The 24051-nt window shown below is 24.3% G+C and overlaps 1 protein-coding gene across 1 annotated transcript; it reads left to right on the top strand.

Annotated features, from left to right (window-relative positions):
• Positions 1–240: 240 nt before the first annotated feature.
• On the top strand, positions 241–20610 carry LOC119670648 (nucleolin 2-like). The gene is made up of 4 exons (XM_038081002.1): positions 241–543; positions 18965–19311; positions 19389–19508; positions 20350–20610. The coding sequence occupies exons 1-4, from the start codon at positions 527–529 to the stop codon at positions 20490–20492; spliced, it is 627 nt and encodes a 208-aa protein (XP_037936930.1). The 5' UTR covers positions 241–526; the 3' UTR covers positions 20493–20610.
• The last annotated feature ends 3441 nt before the right edge of the window (positions 20611–24051 follow it).

The following is a 24051-nucleotide window of genomic DNA, read 5'->3' as shown; positions in this document are numbered from 1 at the left end:
GAAAAAGATACAAAAACTCAAACAGAAAACAGAAAACAGAAAACACTTGTAATACAAAGCAACGACAAATGCAAGATACTAAACCTAAGATAGACCCTCTTTAGTGGCAGAGTGCAGAGCAAATTTGTTTTTGTTTAAATCAAGTTGATTTCTGACTTGACTTTTTATGCAAATAATCCAGTATGAAAAGTAAAGAAAAAACTATAAATACGAGTATAAATATAAATATACAAAGATATATATAACAAATGTTGTTGTGTCGTCGCGTTGCTGTGCGCCATATTTTGCTTTCTTGAGTCTAGCGATTCGAACCGATACCACAGTCGTTATTAAGAAGTGATTGTGGCCTCACGCGCCTAATTCGTTCGCTCCAAACTTAACGCTCTGCAAAAGTTTTTAACTTTTAAATAAAAAAAAAATATTTAATCGAATATATATTTTTTTTGTTTTAATTAAATCGTTGGTGCTGTAAATTAATTTTTAACCAATTCATTAACAATTAAATTAGAAAATAAATTTAGACAAAATGAAATTTTTAAACATGTGAGTGAATATGAAAAATTTTATTATTTAAATATTAAATATTAAAAATTAAAAATGAAATAATAAATAAATATTTACAACACTATATAATCAATTGATTTAACAATTTGCAAACATTTTTTAAGTATTATTTTTTAATAAGCTGTAAACATTTAAAAAATGCCAGTTTTTATGATAATAGTTTTTTTTCGTTTATAAATGTTAAAATATTTACATGAAGGATTAAAAGAAAAGATATAGTATAACCTTAACTACGAACTGGAATTAAATCAAATAATGTGTAATCAGAATATTACTATCAGAAATCAAAAACTATTTTATTTACAATTACAATAAAAATACCACTTTGTTGTATTGAAGAAAATTAAAAATAAAATTAAAACTTTTAAAAATTTACTAAAATTATAAACTAATTTATAGCTGTAAAAATAAACCTTTTCATTTCTTATTTTCAAAATATTTTAAGCTCTATAAGCATATCACTAAATAATAATAAACGAAATGCACTAATAATAATTTTAAATGAAGTTAAATGATAAAAATAATATAATAATAAATAAAAAATTTTTATAATAAAATATAAATTTAATAAAAATAACAATTAAAAAATAATGATTAAATATAAAAAAATTACTTAATTAGAAAATTTATTTACTACTATTCTCCTTTTTATTCGAAATATATGTCTAGTTAAAGGACATAAATATCATAATTATAAAAAATAATAAAAACCATAACTGATTACTATCTAATAATAGTAATATTACTATTCTTAATTATTATTAATAGTAATAATTATTAGTAATATAAAATTATAAAAATTATAATTATAAAAATTAATAACAACAATAACTGATTATTATCTAATAATAGTAACATTACTATTATTAAATTTTATTAATAGTAATAATTATTAGTAATAAAAGTAATACTACTATTACTATAAAATAAACAACTATAAAAATAATTAATAATAATAATAACCAAAAAGTTATTAAAAAGTATTTAACATACTTAAAAAATTATATGATATTTATCAAATTATATTAGCAATAAAAATTTAGAAATAAATAAATAATTTAATTCGTTATTGGTTCATGCTATGGTTTAAAAATGATTATAAAAAAAATAATGATTTTAAAATAAAAATAAAAAAAATGAACATTAAATTAAAAATTAATAAAAAAATTATTAAAAATTACAATTAACCTGTATATAAATACAATATTTAATTAAAAATTTTTTTATGAAATTTTTTAAGTTTGTTTATATATGGACTAATTTAATAAAACACATATTTATATTTATATTAATAGTTTATTTTTAAATATCTTATTTCGAGGAATAATTCCTCAAAACCAATTTGTCCATATATTTTTTTTTTAAAACAATTTTAATAAAAAAATTGAAAAAATAACACAAATATTTTTTTAACCAATTATAAATGATTAATAAATAAATTAATAAAAACAGTAATTTACTAGATCAGGTTAGGCAAGTCTGTGGCAGATTGCACGTAAACCGCCTATGAAACTATTACATTACTTTTCGATCTTGTAATAAGATGTCACTCCTCTTAATTATTTTAGTTGTATTTTATATTAATTTGAAAAAGAATACGCTATACTAAAAATATTAAATTGTTTTAATGCAATTATAAATAATATTATAAAATATATTATATTAGAATTAATAAATAAAATTAAAATTTTTTATGAAAATGATTATTATAAAGCATATAATATGAATCATAGTCGAATTATAAATATAATTTTCTTACAAATCATTATTTATATCTTTCTTAATAAATACAAAAGATATAAAATATTATACATGTTGATCTGACTATTGAAATCAACAACCCTTAATTTAATTCAGATTTATATTTCACGAGATAAATTTGTAAAAAAATTTTTAATGCCTCAACAAACTTAATCCGATGTATGACTAGCCAATTTCTGTGGTACATGATTTTTGAATTATTATCTTTTGTTCATATTTGGATTTTTAAGTAATTATAAAAACTAATTAACTTATTACCATTATCTTTTATCTGCCTTTTGAATTGATATTGGATATTATTTTTCATTACTGCCGTTTCATCATTTTTACACGTTTCATTAGTCGTCCATACTGATGTGTAATGATCATTATATATACCATATAAGTGATTATTGACTATTGTTCTAAAGCCTTCGGGGGCGCAAGTTCTAAGTTAAGAGACCATGTTATAAACCATATAAGTACATATTCAATGTATATATGTAAATGTGAATAATAAAATTAATATGGTTCGATCCGTCAATTAAATTGAAAGGAATGGTAGACAATATTTATATTATCACATTATGATGTTATGATATTCTACCATATTTAGAAAAGCTTGTTTTGTTTATTTTCTGAACTATACAATTTTTAAAAGGACAATTAGGTGATACTTTGTCGCCTTGAACGATTGTTTGCGGTCGTTATTGGGCCATTTTTTCATTTTCATATGCAGTATAAACTAAGAATAACTGATAGAGTTATCTGCTTCATAATAAATAAACCTCAAACAATTGCATTATTTTTTTTTTTTTTCATAATAAATCATTCGATTTATTTGTTTTTAAATATGAATCTATGTGAATCTATATGTGACGTCTGTCACATTATTTCACTTGTTTTTATACGATACTAATAAAAGAATTGAAGATACTCCAATTAATAAATAAAGTATCTATTGAAGTGTTTCACTCAAAGCTTCTATATATTCTTCAAGAAGTTTTTTATACTTAAATCCACCTCAATTCTTCGTTTTAAAGCTGAGTCAATACTTGTTAATTTATGACAATTAACGCGGAAGCAATTTTTATCCTGTTCATAAAATATGTATTAAAATATTCATAAATACACTTTCATAATATTAAACCAAAACAAAAAAAAGTTAAATAAATTAAAATAAAGACTAAATAAATAAATATTTATTGAAATTGTTTTTAAATGAAATCAATTAATGTAGCAGTCACTGTACTAAGAAACACCGGTTGTACCGGTTGGTCTTGAACGTGTTAAAAAAATTGCTAGAATGTGTTTCACTAAGTCACTAATCACTATAAAATTGATTTATAAAATTAATTTATAAAAATTTTTGTATATATTGATTATTTTTTTCCATTTATTTTTTTGTTTTTGATTATTGTACGGTTTTAATAATTTAATTAAAGTTTAATTGTTTTTGTCTTATTTGGTTTTTGGGGTCAAATCGCTTTATTAGTTTCAATAATTCAAAAATTAATTTTGGTGGCTCTTCACACTTTCCATGGTTTCATTATTTTAGAAGGTTTCCAAAATCATTAAGTTCTTTTCAATTTTTAAGCACTATGGGCTTTAGTATACTGAAGCTAATTTAGAAAATATGTTAATATTAATGAGGCAGTGCAGATCGTATTAAAAAAAAATTTTAAAAATAATATGTTTAACAGTTTACTTGAAGACGTAATATGTGACCTTAATAAAAATTGGAAAATAATTTTATAATTATAATATTAACAAATTTTATACATTATAACATATATATTAATATGTGTTAAGACTATTCTGACCTACTTCTTCTAATACGGATATAAATAAAATTAAAACTTATGATTGTTTTTTCAAATCTTTTTTTTTGATACATTATTTATTTGTTTTTATTTATTATAAATAAACGAAATCCACTTTTGCTTTATTATTATACACGACGTTTCATTAGTTTCTCCCATAATCTTCAGGCATGTATAAGATTTATTGCTAATTATTGATATTATTAATTTTATTAATATGGGATTATAATAGTAGCGAAAGATTTATGGTACAGTATCTAAAACAATTCTGTTTTTTTTAACCAAAAAATAATAGCATCTTTAATCTATTCTTTTAACAGAACTATCCTTTTTTTCGTTTATCTATTTTATTCTGATGTGGCATATAACAAATGCATATTATTCATTTATTAATGGTTCATTAATTTTTTTTTGGAAGCACCTATTGACCCATCATATTTTCACAAAGTCTTTTACGTTTTTACTGTCTACAAAGAGTTGCTTCTAATCTTCCGACTGTGATGGTTTAATAAATCTTGACCTTATATTTAGTTCATCATCAAGAGAATATTAGACCAATAAGCAGTATATAGTTTTCATTATTTTATAGAGTATTAACAATTCGTTAATCTTTCGTAAGACTTAAAGATTCTCATAAAATACTCTTCAATATAGAAGTTTAGAAAATATTTTTAGGAAAAATATAAGAATTTTTTAATTGATATTAAAATAAATTTGTATCATGACATTATAACAAATTATTTCGTCAATGACTCTATAAAAGACAATTGCTAGTTAGGTTCAGTACTAAATAACCACCCATCCTGTTTCATAAAATAGATAGATTAGGATAGAGGTCAGAAGTGCCACATGGAAATCACAACGATTTCAAAATGCCCAGCTTTCGTTTTATAATTAAAATTAATATATAATGCATACAGCATACATTATCTCGATACCGGTACTATATTTATGTCTAATATATCTAATGAAAATAGCAGCTTTTTATTGAATACTCTTAGTTGCATCGTAAGTAAATTTATGAATATTTAAACACAATGTGTAAATTAAAATAATCAATACATTTATATTAAATATAAAATTTTTGTAAATTGTTATTAAAGGGGACAAAATTGTAGTTAAGAGTTAAGTTAAGTTAAATTGTAGTTAAATTTTTGTAAATTGTTATTAAAGGGGATAAAATTTTTAATTTGAGCAGTAACAATAGCTTGATTATTACAATAATCAAGCTATAATCAATAACAATAATCATCAAGGAGATAGAATTCTCTATACTGGGATTTCTTGCCTCAAAATTTTCTATAAGCTTAACAATAACCAGTAAAATGACAATTTCTTAAATAAGGTTTGTTTAACAAAACTATTTTTTTTGTTAGTATGTATTATGTAGGTGTCACAATGCATAACTTAGTTCCAATAATTTAAATAATTATTTCATTTTCCATTATTTGATGTTCCTTTACTTATTACTAATACTTATTACAATATTTTTTCCTAAACAAATTTGTAAATATTAAATAATTGAAATAGTTCAAATTTGCAATCTTTGTACTTCTATTTGATTAACAAAGCAAATATGCAGTATGAAGTTGCAAAATGTAGTGCATAAATAAATAAAATAGAAAAAACCTGTAAAATTGGTTTTTGCAAAATTTCTTATAATTTTCAAGAAAATTTTAAATAACAAATTCTGCAATTCAAAACGTGCAAAGTTCACTTGGAGCGTGTATCCATGCAGTTTTAATTTTTATTACCAATAATAGCATTTTTTTTTCTGTTTTGCTGAGATGCCATCAGTTGAAATTTGGCACAACTAAAGTAATTTTTATGTATCAAATTTAATATAAAAAAAAAGATATAACAATGAAATAAATACTTTCAATTCCTTAATGATATATTTAAGAAATGTAGAAATTTTATATTGAAAAACAAAATAAAATAAAATAAAATTAATACATATTTTAAAATAAAAAACAAAGAAATGTTTCAAGGTCGTTTGCTGTTAGTACTGGACCTGTTATCAATGTTGTTACTACTTTGCTAACTGCTTTTATTATTGCACCAACAAGATACATATTATTGACTTAAAAATTGCTGTTACTGTTGTCGTTTTCGTTGTCGCTGTCGCTGTCGTTACTGTTGCCATTTGCTGTAGCTGTTGCTGGCATTCGATTTGTTGCTGATTTTTTAATTATTACAATTTATTTTGTCGCTGATCCATATGACGCCAATCAAATACCATCAAGTCTACCTAGTTGACTACCCGCTTGCCTGGTGGCTTAGCTTTTGCCTCGATTAGTACCAAATGATATCTGTGTTTTTATGATATTCAGTCTGAGTTGGTTTTCAATTTTAAGCTGTGCTTAAGGCTCAGAGCTTAACGGCAAAAAATATTTAACTTAGTTACTAGTTAAAGCTTGTTTCAACTCATATTTAAAAAGATACACACAGTTTAGATACTTGCACCTATATGAGGCACGCAGCTTGGCACACTCTAGAGAAGCATAAATGATATGCTAATCACTTCGAAATGCCGCTTTTATCTACAAAATGCTACAAAATTGACTGACGACAGACTGACGGTCTCACTCTGTAGTCGCTCAAAAGCAGGATTTCATTTTCTTAATTTTTTGCTTTTAGTTATTTTTAAATTAATATTAATAATTTGTATAACATTTTAATTTTATTTAAACAAAATTTCAGTTATGCAATTTCATAAATTTTATTGGTCTTTTTTTAGTTTAAACCAGAATTTTTGCATTTTTTCGAGTTGTCATGTTAAAATTTGGTTTTTCTTACTTTTTATATTGTGAATAGTTGCTTGTGTCATCTTCGTAAGCCGAAACATTTCAAGGACCATTTTTATGCAAATCTTTTAAATATTTTTTTTTGTCACATGTTTTTTGTATATCCAAAATTACGAAATTTTATTATAGTTTCGGTTATATTTTATTTCCAATTTTTTTTTTTAAATTTTTTGTTTAGTTGGTGGTTTTATGTTGATAAGATCACCCATTTTTATTTATTTTACTTTACATAAATGAAACAGCAAGCAGTGCAACAAAAGACTTAAGCAACAAACTCGATTGTCAGCAATGGTTAAAATAAAAGCTTTTTGTATGCAGATTTTTAAAGAAAACACATGTAAAATCACGAAATGATATTAATTTTAATTAAAACACATATTTCAATCAATATTCAAAATAATTTATAATGTTGTAAAATCATCATTTCATTATAGATAAAATAATGAATTTTAAATAAATGAGTTTGTTTTCGAAAAACGGGCACACAATACATGCATTTTGTTTTTGACATTTTAATAAGATAAATCTTAAATAACAAAAATTAAATTCGGTAGTTTTTAGTATTCCTAATATATTATATATAATTACACAATTTATCTTTATGTATATACTCTTTTATACACGTAAATGGGATTTTTTATAATTGTTTGTTTCTTATGTACTCGGACGCTTTACAACAGATTTTGTTAAAATTTTTATTATTACCTTCTTTTCTATTCAAAATAACTATATAAAAACTATACTTATAAATTTTAAAACTAATAAAATTTTAATGGAATATTATTGAACTGGAAGATAAAATTAAAGGCCAAATATGTGACACGAGTATAGAGAAAATAAATTGAAAACCTATATTTTTAAAGTTAACATTTTTTTAAATCTTTTCCTAAAAAATATTATGAAAATTTGAATTAAATTATATTTTATAAAATTTATTAGCATATTTACCTAAATGAAATTTTGTTATTTAAAAAAATTGTCCACCAAAAAAAAAAACTCATTGGAAAAATAAAATAATATGGAAAATAAAGTACATTTAGAAATTAAGAGAAATTGAGAATTTAGCTATTAGAGTTTAAAAAAAGACTAGAATAATAGAATGTTTATATGGAAAGTAAAAGATCAAGAAACATTGAATTTGAAATACCAGAACAATGTGCAACGAAGCGCGTAGAAGATACTAATCATAGATGGTGACCTAATTGTATTGCAACAGATTTCAAAGTTCTTTAACTTTTGAACTGATAGTAAAGCTATATCTATATATATGATTTTATTGTTTTGAACCAAAAAAAAAATTTGTATTCTAGTTTTTAGAAATAATTTTGTTGATGACCAAATTCTAACATAAGCGGGAGACCAAATAACAATCGTAAAACAAATAATCTAAAAGGGTTGAAAATCTTTTAAATCTGCAAAAGAACAAGATTTAAGAGCAGGCTCGATAGTGTTTAAGAGCTATTGCATTTCTCTGATAAGAAGAAGTTTCTAACAAAGTAAACAATATAAAGATTAAGTTAACTTAACGGAGAAGTCATATAGAAATTTAAGCATTTGTGTGATTACAAAAAGTCAAGCACCACTCCTTGTAATGGTTTAGGTGATCAAATCGGTCGGTGGTGTTTTTGTTTGTGATTTTATCATTCAATTATTCAAATAACCACAAAATTTCAAGCATTTCCATTTGTGGAAGGCAGTTTGGAAGGCAGTGGCAATCTTTGGACGGGCTCATTAATGTTTTCGACATTCGAATGACCACAATAAGTCTAGCACCAACGTTTGTAATAATTTTAATGGCCGTAACGGTCATTGGTTGGCCACCGTTTCTGTTTTCGAATCTTTGGCGTTTAATTTAATGTAAATATCTGCCATGAAAAAGAAGGTACCCTTTGCAACCAAATATTTCAATTAAACAACAAATAGATATTTTAACAAGACTCTGCATAGCAAAATAGAGCATCTATAAACCAATGATAGCTGGGAGACTACATTTCACTTCTATTACATTCTTCTTTCATTTTTATCTGCAAGCGATTATTCAAAATACTTTAAAACCCAGACATCAAGTATTTTTTGAGAAAATTAATGTAATTATAAATATTGTTAGCTTTAATGTGAGTTTAGTATATAGTGTATAGTGTATATAATCCTTCATATGCAGCTTATTATAGCCTTGTTTGTAAAAAAAAAACTGTGTTAAATATTTCCCTGTTTATTAAATTATATTTTCTGAAAACCAAATAGGTATAAAAGCACTTTATACTCTACTATCTACTCTACTATTGCTCTACTATCTCATTGCTCTACTATCTCATATTCGAAATTAAATATTATATATATATATATACATACTTTTTTTGTTCATATTGTTAAAGACTTCTATGAAAAAACTCTTCACTGATTTTTTGTTAAATATATTTTATATAGCTATTCTATACTATATATATATAATATATTTGTATATGTATATATATTAAAATTGCCAACATTTCAAAATTTAAATTTGACTTTTCCCTGAAAGCGGAGTGTTATTTCAACTCTGAGTAAAAGGTCACAAAAACTTGAAAAGTTGGCAATATATATATATAACTATTTATGAAATAAATTTAATATAATAAAGAAAGAGTTTTTATATGTTACATAAAAAAAATAATAAATTAAAAAATTATTTAAAATTCTAATTTTATAAAATTTAATCAAAAGTTTTTGAAAAAAAACATCTATATTTAATAGTTATTATAATTAACTTTCATTATAAAACTTTCAAAGTAATAAACTTTTAATAATTTAAATAAAATAATAAAATGAAGCTATTATGCAAAGCATGTATAGCGTCACTTTTTGCGTGTGTAGGGTAAGCAAACCTTATAAAAATAAAATAAATTAATTTAAATTGGTCACACTACTTAATTTGTGCATTTTTAGTGTTGCCCAAATGATGGTTTGGATGGCAAATGCAGTTAAAGCACAGTTAACAGACCCAAATTCAATAGCAACGGTTTGGGTTGACATTTAAATTTTTTCAACGACCGACTCGTTTGGTAACTAGCAAAAGCATTAAAGCAATTTTTTTCTCGATTTTATTGTACTTTGCGCTACTCACAATCACATGCTAAGTATCTTTTATTTTAATTTCTATAAATTTCTTCATTTTTTTCGTTATTTATTATTCGAGACTCTTCATGAAATTCATAGATAAAGCTGTGTACAAAGGTACTCAATATGTCAATATACATGCAAGTATATATATTGACTTGAGTGTGATGTTGCAGTCACGTTTCAAAATCGTGACATGAAATTATGCTATGCTTCTGAGCCATCCGTGGGGCAAAAGTACTGTCTAGTTTTATATATAGATAGGCCAACAGTCAGATAGAAATTAAGTTGTGGGTGTAACTGCAGCAAATTTGAACCAGCGACATTTCTTTAGGTTTACATGCAATGAACTTTAATGTGTAAATATTTTTCATGTTAATATGGTTTCTTACTATATGAAATATTGAAACAAATTTATTTTATGTATTGCACTTGTAGTCTAATTGCTTACAAAAATAAAGTTTTTGCAATATTTCATTTTATTCAAAATTTTTCTATAGTGAAGAGTGCAATTAATGCAACTAATTGCAGCAATTAACAAGCCATTTAAAACTATTAAACCATAAACCATAAAACTGAGTTAAAAATGTCAAACAATTATTTCCGTTTACAATCACGGATAAGTTAGTCACATTATAAAATTATATTTAAACGATTACCTTCACACTGATTTCGCACATCTTCAGCAAATTTTTGAATAATTCGGCAAGGACATATTTTATTATTTAGATAATAATCAATAAAAATATGAAGGATTTTAACAAATAAAATTTAGCAACATATTTATTTAGTTATGTCTATCTGTTGTCATAAGTTATAAATAGAACTGTTTAACTTATCTCCGATGTAAAATTTTGATTTATTTTTAATTATACGTATTAACTTCAATCACACTATGACGATACTCTTAATAGTTAACTACTATTCATTAGTTTATTACATATATTTCATTGTTTTCATTATTAATGTCGATTTCAATTATTTTCGTTCCAATAATAATTTTAATAAATGTTTAAAACCAAACGCATAACATATCGTATTATTATAGTCAAGTCTGTCATCACAAAACTCACATAAAGATGGAAATGTAGAATCATCAAGTTAGTCATATCACATTATATTTTAAAGATTACCTTCGCAATGATTTTTCACATTTACAGTAAGTTTTTGAAAAAATTATTAAAATTAACTAACAGAATAAAAAATTAGTTAGTTCCGAAGAAGTAACTATAAAGCTTAAACATGGACTATAAAAAAATTCGATCGAATGGTCTTTGAATTGATCAAATAATATCCATCTGTGTACTAAGTTTTCCTCCTTAGTTAAAGGGTATCAATAGTTATCCCTGCAATAATTTGCTCTTAGTTAATTTTTCGTTTCCGTTTTTGATTTGCTGTTGTAAATATTTTTCATAATATTGTTTTCAAGTCTGAAATGCACTTTCTTCAATTCTCAAAATATGTTGTTTACAGTTTCTTCTCTTCTATTTTCTTAAAATGTTCTTCTCTGTTGTATTCAAAACCACAACAGATCTATTTGTCTAATTTAATCAGATCCTGTTTTTTACCGAGTGTCTTTTTGAATAACCATATATTCAAAATTTCCAGATTTTGTTTGAAAGTTTTAAGAAGATATAGAATTCCATAGCTCTTGGTTTATTGGGATGACATGGCTTTCCATTCTACATAAAAGTGTAACTGATAGATTTTTGATTTATGGAATGTTTGTCATTTTACAAAGAGAGAATTTATAATCTACATTTTGTTAAAAGAATTTCCTTTCTAAATTTATGTTAAAGTCACTAAACATAATACATATATAAGCTGGATATGCTTACTTAGACATATTATTATTATGTTGAGGCTAGTTGAGCACTTTTACTCTCTATTAACTGCGAGGTTTCTTCATAACCCTTTTTGACGTCTTGACTGAATTATTGTTTATCACTTTATCAGACTAAGCAATAATTGATCTCAGGTCCGCATACCTCCCTGAGGAGGTCCCTTTATGTATTTTTTGTTTGGATCAATCTTTAGGTCCCTGAGGATATCATTCATCCTAATGTCCTAAAAGAATCTTGAAAACTTTTCTCAGACACCGGGATTGTCTCTTTTGTGTTTATTACTATTCTGTTTTAAAATTTAAATATTATATATATGAATACATATAAATATATATATTATATATTAATTAGCATTAACCTTTTGGAGTTTAACTGCTTGATTTTGTATAATAGTATTACTTGTATAAATTTTTAGAGGGTTTTCAAATAGCAAAGAAAGAAAGAAAGGACATACACAAAAATTTATTTAATTTTATTGAAATTTGGCTGTTTCGAGTATTGCCAAGTACTCATCATCAGTGGTCTTAGGAAATAATCGAATTTTTAATTAGTTTATAGTCCGTATATAATTTGTTTTTGGACTGCAAGTGCCAGGCTTAGAACTCGTGCCTTATATGAAGTGCTTTTATACCTATTTGGTTTTCAGAAAATATAATTTAATAAACAGGGAAATATTTAGCACAGAATTTTTTTACAAACAAGGCTATAATAAGCTGCATATGAATGATTATATATACATAATCATATATATATATAAATTAATTTATATTTTGTTAATTAAATATAAAATATGTATATTATACGTTCACATGTACTTGTATATTCAATTTTTCTATATATCATTAACATTTAAAAATAATGTTACTGTTAGCAATGAAATATAACTAAATTAATTTTACTGATTTTAGTAAAGTTTAATATCAAATAAATTACATATTTTTTAAATTAAACTATATACTTGATCACTTATATATATAAATGAATACTTGTATTGCTAAATCAATTAAAATTTGAATGTTGAGAAATGGCGCCAGCAGTATGAGATCGTTTTCGTCAACACCAAAAGCAGCTGTATATTACACTATATGTATGGTATATTACACTTTAGTTATATTAAACTATATGTATATTACACTGTTATAACACGATCATAATGTTTATTAAATAATTTGCATACATAACCAGTGATTTTACTTTCATAATTTTTAAAACTCAATCGGTTCATTTATTATTAATAAATATTTACGTACGCAAAATATTTTTACCGGCTTTGACTTTTTTCTTTTTGTTTTTTATTATGTTTTTGACATAATTTAATTAAATTTAAGTAACAAATTAGCATTTTACGCTATTCGAAAGTATTAAACTATTTAAATTAAACATAGAAAAACTACAAGTTATTTAATATAAACTAATAAACTAATTTATTTATTAATTTGTTTTATTTTTTTTTTTTTGGGAAATAAAAGCCAGAAAAACATGAACTTGAAAGTTTATGTATAGAAAAAATATTTTAACTTTTTGAGCATTTATTATAGATAGATAGTATAATAGATATATCCGTTTAACAAATAAGCAATTTCGTATGCATACTAATTTGTATAGCATAGATGCCGCCGTCTGTGAGTAAAATACGAGTATCTAAAACATGTGCCATTGCGGCGTATTGAATGACTCGATTGCCTGTAGAGAAAAGCCATTACTTTGCAATTCACGATTATACGATTATACGATTATATAACATACAACAAGTATACTGAAAGAATAATAAACTAAGTCAAGAGGGGGCAGGAAATGAAGTGACTATAGCCTTTAACATTAACAATTTAAGCACAAGTTAGAAAAGCAGAAGAAACAAGATTCGTGATTTGTGACTCTTATGTCTATTAGATAAACTCGTACATGTAGAAACCAATGAATCTAATCCGTTGAAGACAAGTTAACTAAGAAGAAGAAGAAGACAATACAAATTGTTGCTTTTGAAGGTGTTTGCTATTTAGAAACCAGTTACCAAAATGCCAAAATATGCCAAAGGCTAAGCTTTATTTCGTAGTTTTTGTATTATTGAATTGTTATTTTATTTAATTTTTTCTATAACATATAAATTTTATTTTTTATTAAATTTAGTTTTTATATAATTGCTCAGTTTAATGCTTTTGTGCACTTATTGAGCATACAAATTGTTCGTTACTTATTTTATAATAACAAAAGTAACTTTTTTTCACTTTATCTATTTTTATATTTATATAAATAAAATATTTCAATTTTTTTTTTTCCATTTATTTCATGTCAAACGTTCACTGAATTACCAAAAATGATTTTAAAATTACTTCATTCGAAATGTTTTATACATATATTTTGTAATTATGTTAACAATTATCACAAAAAAAAATCAATTTCATGTTTTGTTTTTATTTTTAAATGAATCACACGTACGAAGTGTTGAGGAAAGGAGCGGTCTTTTTATTGATTTGAACTCTTTTATTGCAAATAAAAAAGCAAATAAATTTTCAAAAGAAATTAAATTGCATAACATTTAACATATAACGAAGTAATAAGATCAATGAATAGATATATCCAATGAATAATAATGCCCTTAGGTCAGTCAAAATGAATTAAACTTATAATTTCTCAGAATAGACTTAAACTAAAAAGAGGATTATAATCGATTTAATTAGGTTGAGAGGATACGTATTAAAATAAATAAAATATAAAATTTATGAACATTTATGACCCATTATAATGCCCTTAAAGCTGCCAGGACAGCCAACTAACCATGAGTTCCATTATAACTCGGTGTGTAATATTTTTTTAAACCATATAATCTTCCAGAAAAAGTTAAGTAGATCTAATAAAATTAATTTCATTTTCTCTTTCAAACTACTGAAAACACTATATACTATTTCCATTCCAAACGAGGGGACTTTAATGAGCATGTTCTATATGAATATTAATTATCCATTGTTATACCCTTAAGGGAATGAGGGCAAGCAAGCTACATTAACTCTGGCTTTTATTATAAATAGCTTGATAAACCATTTGGTCTTCGCTTTCTCCGTCATGCTACTGAAAAAACAATATCCTTCCAAACAGACCATAACTAAAATTTCCAAAATGTATATGAAACTTTTGAAGACAACTAATATTATTGAATTATCTTCAAATTGTTTATTCAAATAGATACTATTTCCATTAAAACCAAGAAGTTTTTTTTAAAAAACTCTTCAAATACACATATTTTCTCTCACCAATTAAATATTTCTATTACATTTGAAAATAATACGCTATATTGTTAAAAACTTAGTTATTTCCTAACCAACCGTAATGATTTTTTATTAAAAGAAAGCCAGAATACTAAACATTAATATTAGTAGGATAATAAATCATGCGTGTGAATTCAAAAAATTTAAAAATGTGACAAAATAAAATTTCCCAAACTTTAGACTCTATAAGCGACCCTTCAACAATATTTTATTCATCTAAGACTCAATATTCAAAACTTCTTTCAGTTTTCAAACAATAACACTATCTGAGTGTTAACTTAAACCCAAATATATTTAAAAGTAACAGTTACCCCAATACATATCTATAAATTTATACATATTCATGGACGTAAAGAAAGAGGCATGCGAGTTCTACATTATTCCCAATGGGGTTAATCCATAGTATAATATGATTTTACTTTAAATAAATGTATTTCATATTAATTATATCATTACACAGACTTGTACGTCCATTTCTTTATATTTATAGTAATGCATTGATATAACTTTGGTAACATAAAATAAATTATATTGCAATGAAGTGCTTTATACAGGCATTTTTTTAGTTTCAAATAGCTTAACTATTAACGAGTGGCAGTAAAAAACGCACATTATGTCCTTTGTAGAGCTGTTGCCTTATTCCGTTCTTCGTAACAAAGTTTGCAGCTATCGTCTCTTGTAATGTCTAGATTCGAAAGATACTTTTTTACACTTCAATGTCCAGTGAGAAACCCTGTGACAGGTCGGATACCATTTCTGTTCAACATTAGAAGCTTTTTTTGACTTTTTTTGATCGATTGGGCATGAATTCTTTAGCTTGTGTGCAGGCTTACCAATTTATTAACACTAGTACTAATATACTCATTTTTGAGGCATTTTTTTTATGAGAATATAATACATCCTAGTTTTGGCATTGCCACCTAATTATTAGATAGTACGTAAAAGGAAGTAAAGAGATATTTTTCTAAGAGATTTGAATACTATCACATATATTCCAAAAAATTTAAATTTTAAATTTGAATAAATTTATTTTAAATTTTAAACTTCATTACATTTTGTTTAAAGTGAAGTTGCGCATAGAGCCAGAACTCCTTTGGTTTGAAATTTGTTTTTGATTTCATATAATTGCAGAATAACAATGAAAAAGATTTGAATTAACAACCACCATTTTTTTACCAGTACATGAAGTGTATTTATTATAAAAATAGGTTTTTTTCGAACAGTAGTGAACTACAACAACTAAAATGCATTTTATATTATTTTCATTAATTTAATTTTTGGCTAACCATACAGCTGTTTCGAGTATTGCCAAATACCCATCATCAGTGGTCTTGAATTTCATTATTCGTAAATAATTTTAATTTAAATTGAGAACTTTTTTAAATTCTTTAAAAATAAAATAAATAAGTTATATTAATTTAAGTTTAAATTATTTAAACTTTAAGTTATTGATAAAGAATTTAGTTTTTTAACCGCTCTCTTGGCAATTATTCATTTAGGCAATATATTCTTTATATCCGTTCATTTCGCAACTTTATTTATATGTACTTCTTTACTGTATTAAATAAAGAATAATTAAATAATAAAAAAAATGAAATAAATAATTAATTAAAATTAAAGTTTTCCTATTCTGTAATTACAAAATAAATGTATTACAAAATAAGTATGAAATTTAAATTACAAATATGTTAACTGAACCCTCACATTTGTACGAGTATAAGCGACTTTACTTTCGATTATTAAACAATTTAATGCATTGTAACCTCAACGTCTGTCAGAGCAAATAATTGTATTAAATAATAAATAAATGAATTTAGTATTGAATTTATTGGAATGCATACTGTAATATGCAAATAAAAAAAAATGAAAATAAATCCATTATTAATAATAATATTGTATCATATTGAATGTGCATATTTTACCGCTATTATTCGCACATTTGTTAATCTCGAATAGTATGGCATGGATCATGTGCTTCAATAGTCAATATTCGAATTTCATTTAAATTCTATGGAACTGGTTTGTTTTGCATAAGCACTTGTTTTAGTGAAGCAGTTGTTGGCGGCTGGCTTAGAAACCCAATCAAACCGAAACACACAACCCAAACGACCGACCGCTTACAGCAGAGAACATTTGTGCACAACGTGGCGTATACGTAAAATTAATTTTAGCCGATTTTGTTATGCTGCCAGCAGCGTCCTTCACTGGCAATTGAACTTTCACTTTAAACATTTTTAACGTAATATCCAACATCAACGTCATCTATTTTAGCACCTAACAATAAAGAAGCCGGTACAAGATTTTACAAGTTGTTTTTTTTTTCATTTTTTTATTAATTCTTAATTATTCTGGTTTTTGGTTTAGTGGGTTTAAAAAATAATTTCATAAATATTCATAAGAATAAATAAGCACGTTTATTAAAGAAAACATGTGGAACAGTTCGTGTAGACCAACATGACTATAATAAATATATTAAAAATATATAATATTACTTTTCATTCTCAGACATTGATATTAGATTTGATTTAGGCCTTTGAATGATTACTAAATGTTAGAATTTAAGTAAATTACGAAGAATTAGCTTCATAACTTGGATTTATATTTTACACCGCATTTAAACAGTTATTGGATCCTGTATATGATAATATGATATTTTATTTTTAAACAGTGATTTAAAAAAGCTATTGGACCCTTTATAATATTATATGATGACTTTTATCTGTACACAGTGAATTAAATTATAAAGCCTACAATATTTATAAAATTGTTTGAAGAATATTAATTACTTTAATTTAAAAATTTTCTATACTTATTAAACTAACTCATATTATTATTCCTAGTTAGTGTCTGCAGCACTCAATAGTGTCTGTAACCACTTGGGTGATTCAGTGTAACAAGGTTGAACACTTAGGTGATCTATTGTAATAAAATAGGTGATCAGCTGTAATAAGAATGTTCACTTGGGTGATCCACTATTACAAGAGTGTTCATTTGAATGATCCACTTTAACAAGATTGTCTACTTGATTGATCCGCTATAACAAAATTTTCCACTTGGGTGATTCACTGGAAAAAGAGCTTCATAGAATTTTTATAATAAGTTATTCAGGTGAATTTACAGAAGTATAAATGAAATTTAACGCTCTATTCTTTTGCACAGTCTTGAATCTCAAGTCAATAACTTTTTAACATACATCTCATTATAATATTTTGATGGTCCATGGATGGAGTAGCGTTGCTATAAGAAACACAGCCATAAAGTTGTTGACATCTGATTACTTGCAAATAAAGCATTTTTTACACTCAAATTTTCTTGTATCACTAGTTTCAAAGCTTTTAGAGTTATATTATAGGCCAGTTTTTTGATCCCAATATTCTCTATTGGGATGTAAGAGTTAAGTATATAACATTATATTCCTATACTATTATTACATTACTGACTTTTATGTTCTTGAATTTTGATAGCTACATCTTGTAATGAACATAGTATATTTTATTTCATTATCTTATAAATATGATAAGATATTGTATATTTTTTACAACAGAATTAGCAATTTTGTTCTCATTAAATTAATATTTAAATTATATTTTTAAAATTAACAATTCATTTTTAACCAGTGTTTATTGGTAATTTAATTGTAATTAAGCCTTTGTAAATTACTAAAAGACCAAGAGCTCAGGCTTTTTACAACCTGCATTGCAAATACTTTGTGATCTTATTTAAAAAAAGTGTTAGCAAATAAAGCAAATAGCAAGAATAAATAATAAAAAACTAATATAATATTTAATAATAAAATTAATAATAATTTTATTCTTTTTATTTTACAGTGCCCTGCTTTTTGTAATTTTTGCCGTAGCCTGCAGCTTAACTTTTGCACAGGACGAACCATCAGCAAAACGTATAGCACTCAGACGCCCTGTTGGTAAAGCGGTTAAGACTTCAACAACAACAGCAGCACCACCACCATCAGCTGAGGGTCAAGATGGTGATTATGCAGATGAAAATCCAGAGGAGCAATATAGCGATGAAGGTGATGAGGCATCACATTCAAGCACTACAACAACAACCACAGAGGCACCAAAAAGAATCGGTCCAGTAATACGTCCATTCCGTTCAAACGATGATTTCTTAAATTCACTTAAACGTCGTCAAATGAATGCAAAGAAACACAGAGGTTTGTTAAAAATAAAGGATTTTTATAATAATAATAATGTTCAAAACTAAAATAATTTTCGTTTTTTGATATATTAGATGAAAAGCCTGTACCAAAAATTAAACAGACACAAGTAGCTGAAAATGGCGGTGAGGCGGAAGAATCAGCACCAGCACCTGCACCAGCGCCCACAAAAAGTTTCAAAGGCAACCCAGCATGTGAGTAAAAAAATCATTAATTAAATAATAATTAAATTATCAATTCAGTAATAAAAATAAATTATTATTTTTCAAGAATTATTATTGATTAAAAAAATTTTTTGGAGATTTGAAAATCTTTTCACTTGCCTTGGGATATAAAATTTTTAATTATAAATACAAAACTATTTGTATTAATATAATCCACATAACAAATTTTTATATAAACCATTGAAAATGGAGCATACTTTTACATTATAAACCTATGCTTTATATATTTAAATATAAAATTAGTTTATTCAGGTGTTATTTATTTTATAATTAAACTTTTCATTGACTAATTCAGAATAATATTAGATCACATATTTTTATACATTATACATTTTTATAAATTGTTATTATTTCGAAATGTAAATCAATTTGACAATATTCGTAATTATTATAATTTATTATTATTATTTATTTATTATTAATATTATTTATTTATTATTAATATTATTTATTTATTATTAATATTATTTATTTATTATTAATATTAATTATTTATTATTAATATTATTTATTTATTGTTAATATTATTTATTTACTATTAAAACTAAAATTATATAAAAATAATTTTATATATATAAAATTTTTTTTAAATAAAATATAGGTGTCATTTTAATAATGTTCTTTGTATAGTACCGTGAAGAAAATTATATTTATTTCACTTATATGTGTTATTTCATATATTATTATTTATTTCTTTTATTGATTACAAATATAATAACTAATAACCTAATTTACTTTATATTGTAAAAATTACATATATTTTTATATAAGCATACTATTTATTTATATTTTTTTCCTCTTTTCAATACAGTGAGCCGTCGTAAGTTCACAAAACCCGGAAAAGCAGAAGCACAACCTGAAGATGCTGGTGCCGAAGAGCCAGAACAAGAAGAAAAGGAAGACTTCAAACCAAAACGTCCACAAGGTCGTTTGGCTTTAAGGAGACGTACTTAAATTATTTTAAATAACTTTAAAAACAAAATTTAATTAAATTTAAAACTTAACATTTTCTCTGTGTTATTCGATTGTGCAACATTTTTTTTTATAAAAAGCAACAATTTTATTTAAATAATTTTTTTGTACATTTTTTTAAAATAATTTGCATATATTTTTTAATATAAAATATTCGTCATTTACGCATTTTTTTAATTTTTTACAGAATTTTTAAAATCCGAAAACTTTAAACAAATTTTATCATTAAATTAATTTTTAATTTCTCTGTGTGTGTTATAATATTATATTTTATTTTAATATTATATATTTTATTGTGTATATATATTGTAATAAAAATATGTGTAATTTTAAAAGATTTTAATAAAAAAAATTCGAAAAATTACGTATGCATTATTTCTTTCTTACAGTTAATATTTTGTTATTTTTATTAGGTTTAATTGTGAGGTTCAGGAACTAAAATAATATCCTCAATCATGACATAACATACATGTTTCTATATTCTAGTTCTTAGATATATGTTCCAATATTTAAATAGTATTAATAATTAAAAAACTAATGTTTAAACGTTTCAGTATCAATATATCTTACATACATAAACATATGTTATCGGAACGAAACAATTTAGAATCTAATTACTACAAATAATATATATAAGTCGATCAGTTTCTAGGAATTAAATGTTATTGCATAATAATGTGTAGCTTAGAAACAAAAATCCAGGAGATCACTTATCAAATCTAAAACTTTACGATATTATCAATAATTGGGTCATAATCAAAAAAGAAATTTGAATTAATTGAGTGGTCATTATTTATATTATATAAGCAATTAATTGTTCCGGAAAAAATTAAAAACTTTTATCTGAAATAGTTTATTTCTAAATCTAAATAGCTACAAGATATATAGCTTATTTGAAGTGATCCCTAAAAATTACTAACCTGTTTGAATGAATAACAGTGTCTGTAGCAAAATAGTCTTACTATAGAAAAAAACATCAAATTTTAACACAAAATTAATTATTAAAAAGTACTAACCTAGAAAGTACATATCTCATGTTGCAATATGTTATCATAAATATGGTTTATTTTTTTAGTTTTAATTTTTTCTTGCCGAAAGTGATGCCCCTTATGACTACAAGAAACTATTTAAAGGTTAGAAGGGTTCAAATAGAAATAAAAAAGACAACAACAAATATTTAAGTTAATTTATTGAAATTTGGCTGATCATGTTTCGAGTACTGCTAGGTACTCTTCGTCAATGGTCTTAGGTAATATTCGAATTTTTTAATTAGTTTAGTTTTAATTGGTTAATATTGTATCTAATGTCTTGTAGTTAAATAAAATTTGTTAATCATTTTATATATACTAATACTTATATTATACTAATTATATTATTATATTATTAAAATTATATAAGTATAATTATATTATACTAATGCTGTTTTCAATTGGTAAATCTAGGATAATTTTTTTACTCGAGATTAACTTAAGTACAATTTTATTTTTGATTAGTAAATCGCAAACAAAATGTATAATACTCCAGATTAATTTATAACACTCTAGATATTTTGGTAGAGTAGCAAGAATACTCTGAAATTAACAACTGTTTTATATGACTTCAAAGATAAAATGTTTGAAATGACATTTGTATTTTGTATACTATTAAAAAAATTTTAAATTACTCTGAAAATGTTCGAATGGGGAACAAAATTTCACAAATAGGGAAAGTCTAGATGGAATCTAGATTCCTTGGTTTTGCGAAAACAATTAATAAGTTAAATATACTTTAACAAAAATATTATCCATTTCTTTAAAAAAAATAAATTTAATCTCAGCGAAAAAAGCCTTACGTTTAAAATAATTAAGGACAGACAAATTATAATTGGGATAATTGAGAAATTTTTTTAAATTTTTATCACAATTATTTATCACACCTTGTAAATTGTTTCCGGTTGTTGATTTTGCTAATAGAATAAATTATAATATAAAGCATATTTTCAGGGTGCCAAAATTTTTAAAGATATTACATTCTATTTAAAAATATGGTCGGTCAAATAAAATTTTAATATTATTACTGACAAGATTAATTTTTCTTTATGAACTCTGAACTCTATTAACTTCATTGGTTTGTTGAAAATGTTTTTAATTAATAGAAATAACTGCATTTATTATATAAATATAATTTACAATACAATTACAGTTAAAATAACACAGTTACAGTTAAAATAAAAAGACTTCAAAAAGGTTCGTTTATTACTTTCAATTCTTAAAAATCAAATCAATTTTCAGAACCATTCGCACGCAGCTAAGCGTGGCAAACGATAAGAATAAACAATAAATCGCTCCTTATGCTTATCCCTAAACTAGATAAAATAATAAAAGTAATTATAACGAAAGCCATTTATTTGAAAAGATGGTTCGAAATATATCAGTAACATATGTGTACTTTATTATAATTACTCTAGTCTTCAGAATAGTCGAAATACATTGTGAGTAAGTTCTTTACTAATAAACGGAAATATGAGATCATCAGCATCTAATAGGGGGTTGCATTGTTTTCTTCGATTGGAGTAAAAAGCAGCGATTGAATATCGAACTACGGCGACATATTTACACCACAACAAAACTTAACATATTCAATATCAACATAAACGCAATTTTATTTTATGAAAGTGAAATATGAATGAGAGCCTTTCCAAACTAATCAAAACTTCAGACCTTTAAATACCATTATCTAACAAGAATCTTGCAAATGTAGTACCTTTAAAAAATAATCTGTATCAATTGGAATAAGTAAACAAGTATAATTTTCATTGCACACAGAAGTTCTGTCAACGTATCATGAACGGTTTTGTTGGAATACATAAAATCCAATGACTTCAACTTATTAATATCATAATAACTGAACAATCAAAGATGATTTGTCCCAGTATTTCAATTAGTATTTTGTATACAAACAACATTTTTGAAAAAAACTTAATTTTGAACTATCATAATTTGCAAAGCCATTTAAGTCTATTAAAATCTTTTAGGAATCAAATTTTTTTGATAATTTGATTTTACATATAAACACCTTTCTTCTTACTTAGAAAAATAAAAATATTTAAAATTTAAATAATTGGTAATTTATGAAATCCGAATTAATAGAAAAGAATTTTATACTTTTATAAAAGAGAAGCAAGTGGAAACAAAATTGATATCGTTACTAAATTATACAACTCAACTAAATTATACATAAAAACTCATGAATAATGTAATTGAATTCGTAATGCTAACTAAAAATAGACATTTTATTTTCACGCATAAGAATAATTTCAAGTGATACGGTATTTCGGAAATCAAAATCAGTGAATGACATTAACACTTATTCAATATAGTTACATTAAATTTGTATTATGTCCATTATATTATATATTAACTTGTTTATTACTATAAAACAACAATATGAATATAAAGTATATTAACAATATTTAATTAGATTAAATGTACATGATTAAAATATTTTTTTAATTACATTAATTTAATTAGATTAATTAGATTAAATGTACATGATTAAAATT

This window comes from Teleopsis dalmanni, chromosome 1, assembly GCF_002237135.1.
Source record: "Teleopsis dalmanni isolate 2A chromosome 1, ASM223713v2, whole genome shotgun sequence".
NCBI classification, from domain to species: domain Eukaryota; kingdom Metazoa; phylum Arthropoda; class Insecta; order Diptera; family Diopsidae; genus Teleopsis; species Teleopsis dalmanni.
This window is presented reverse-complemented; position numbering and strand designations above follow the sequence as displayed.

Bases quoted from the DNA above. Each gene is read 5' to 3' on its own strand.
- LOC119670648 (XM_038081002.1), top strand. The intron at 19,312-19,388 runs GTTTGTTAAAAA...TTGATATATTAG, and splicing joins GAATGCAAAGAAACACAGAG to ATGAAAAGCCTGTACCAAAA. The intron at 19,509-20,349 runs GTGAGTAAAAAA...TTTTCAATACAG, and splicing joins TTTCAAAGGCAACCCAGCAT to TGAGCCGTCGTAAGTTCACA.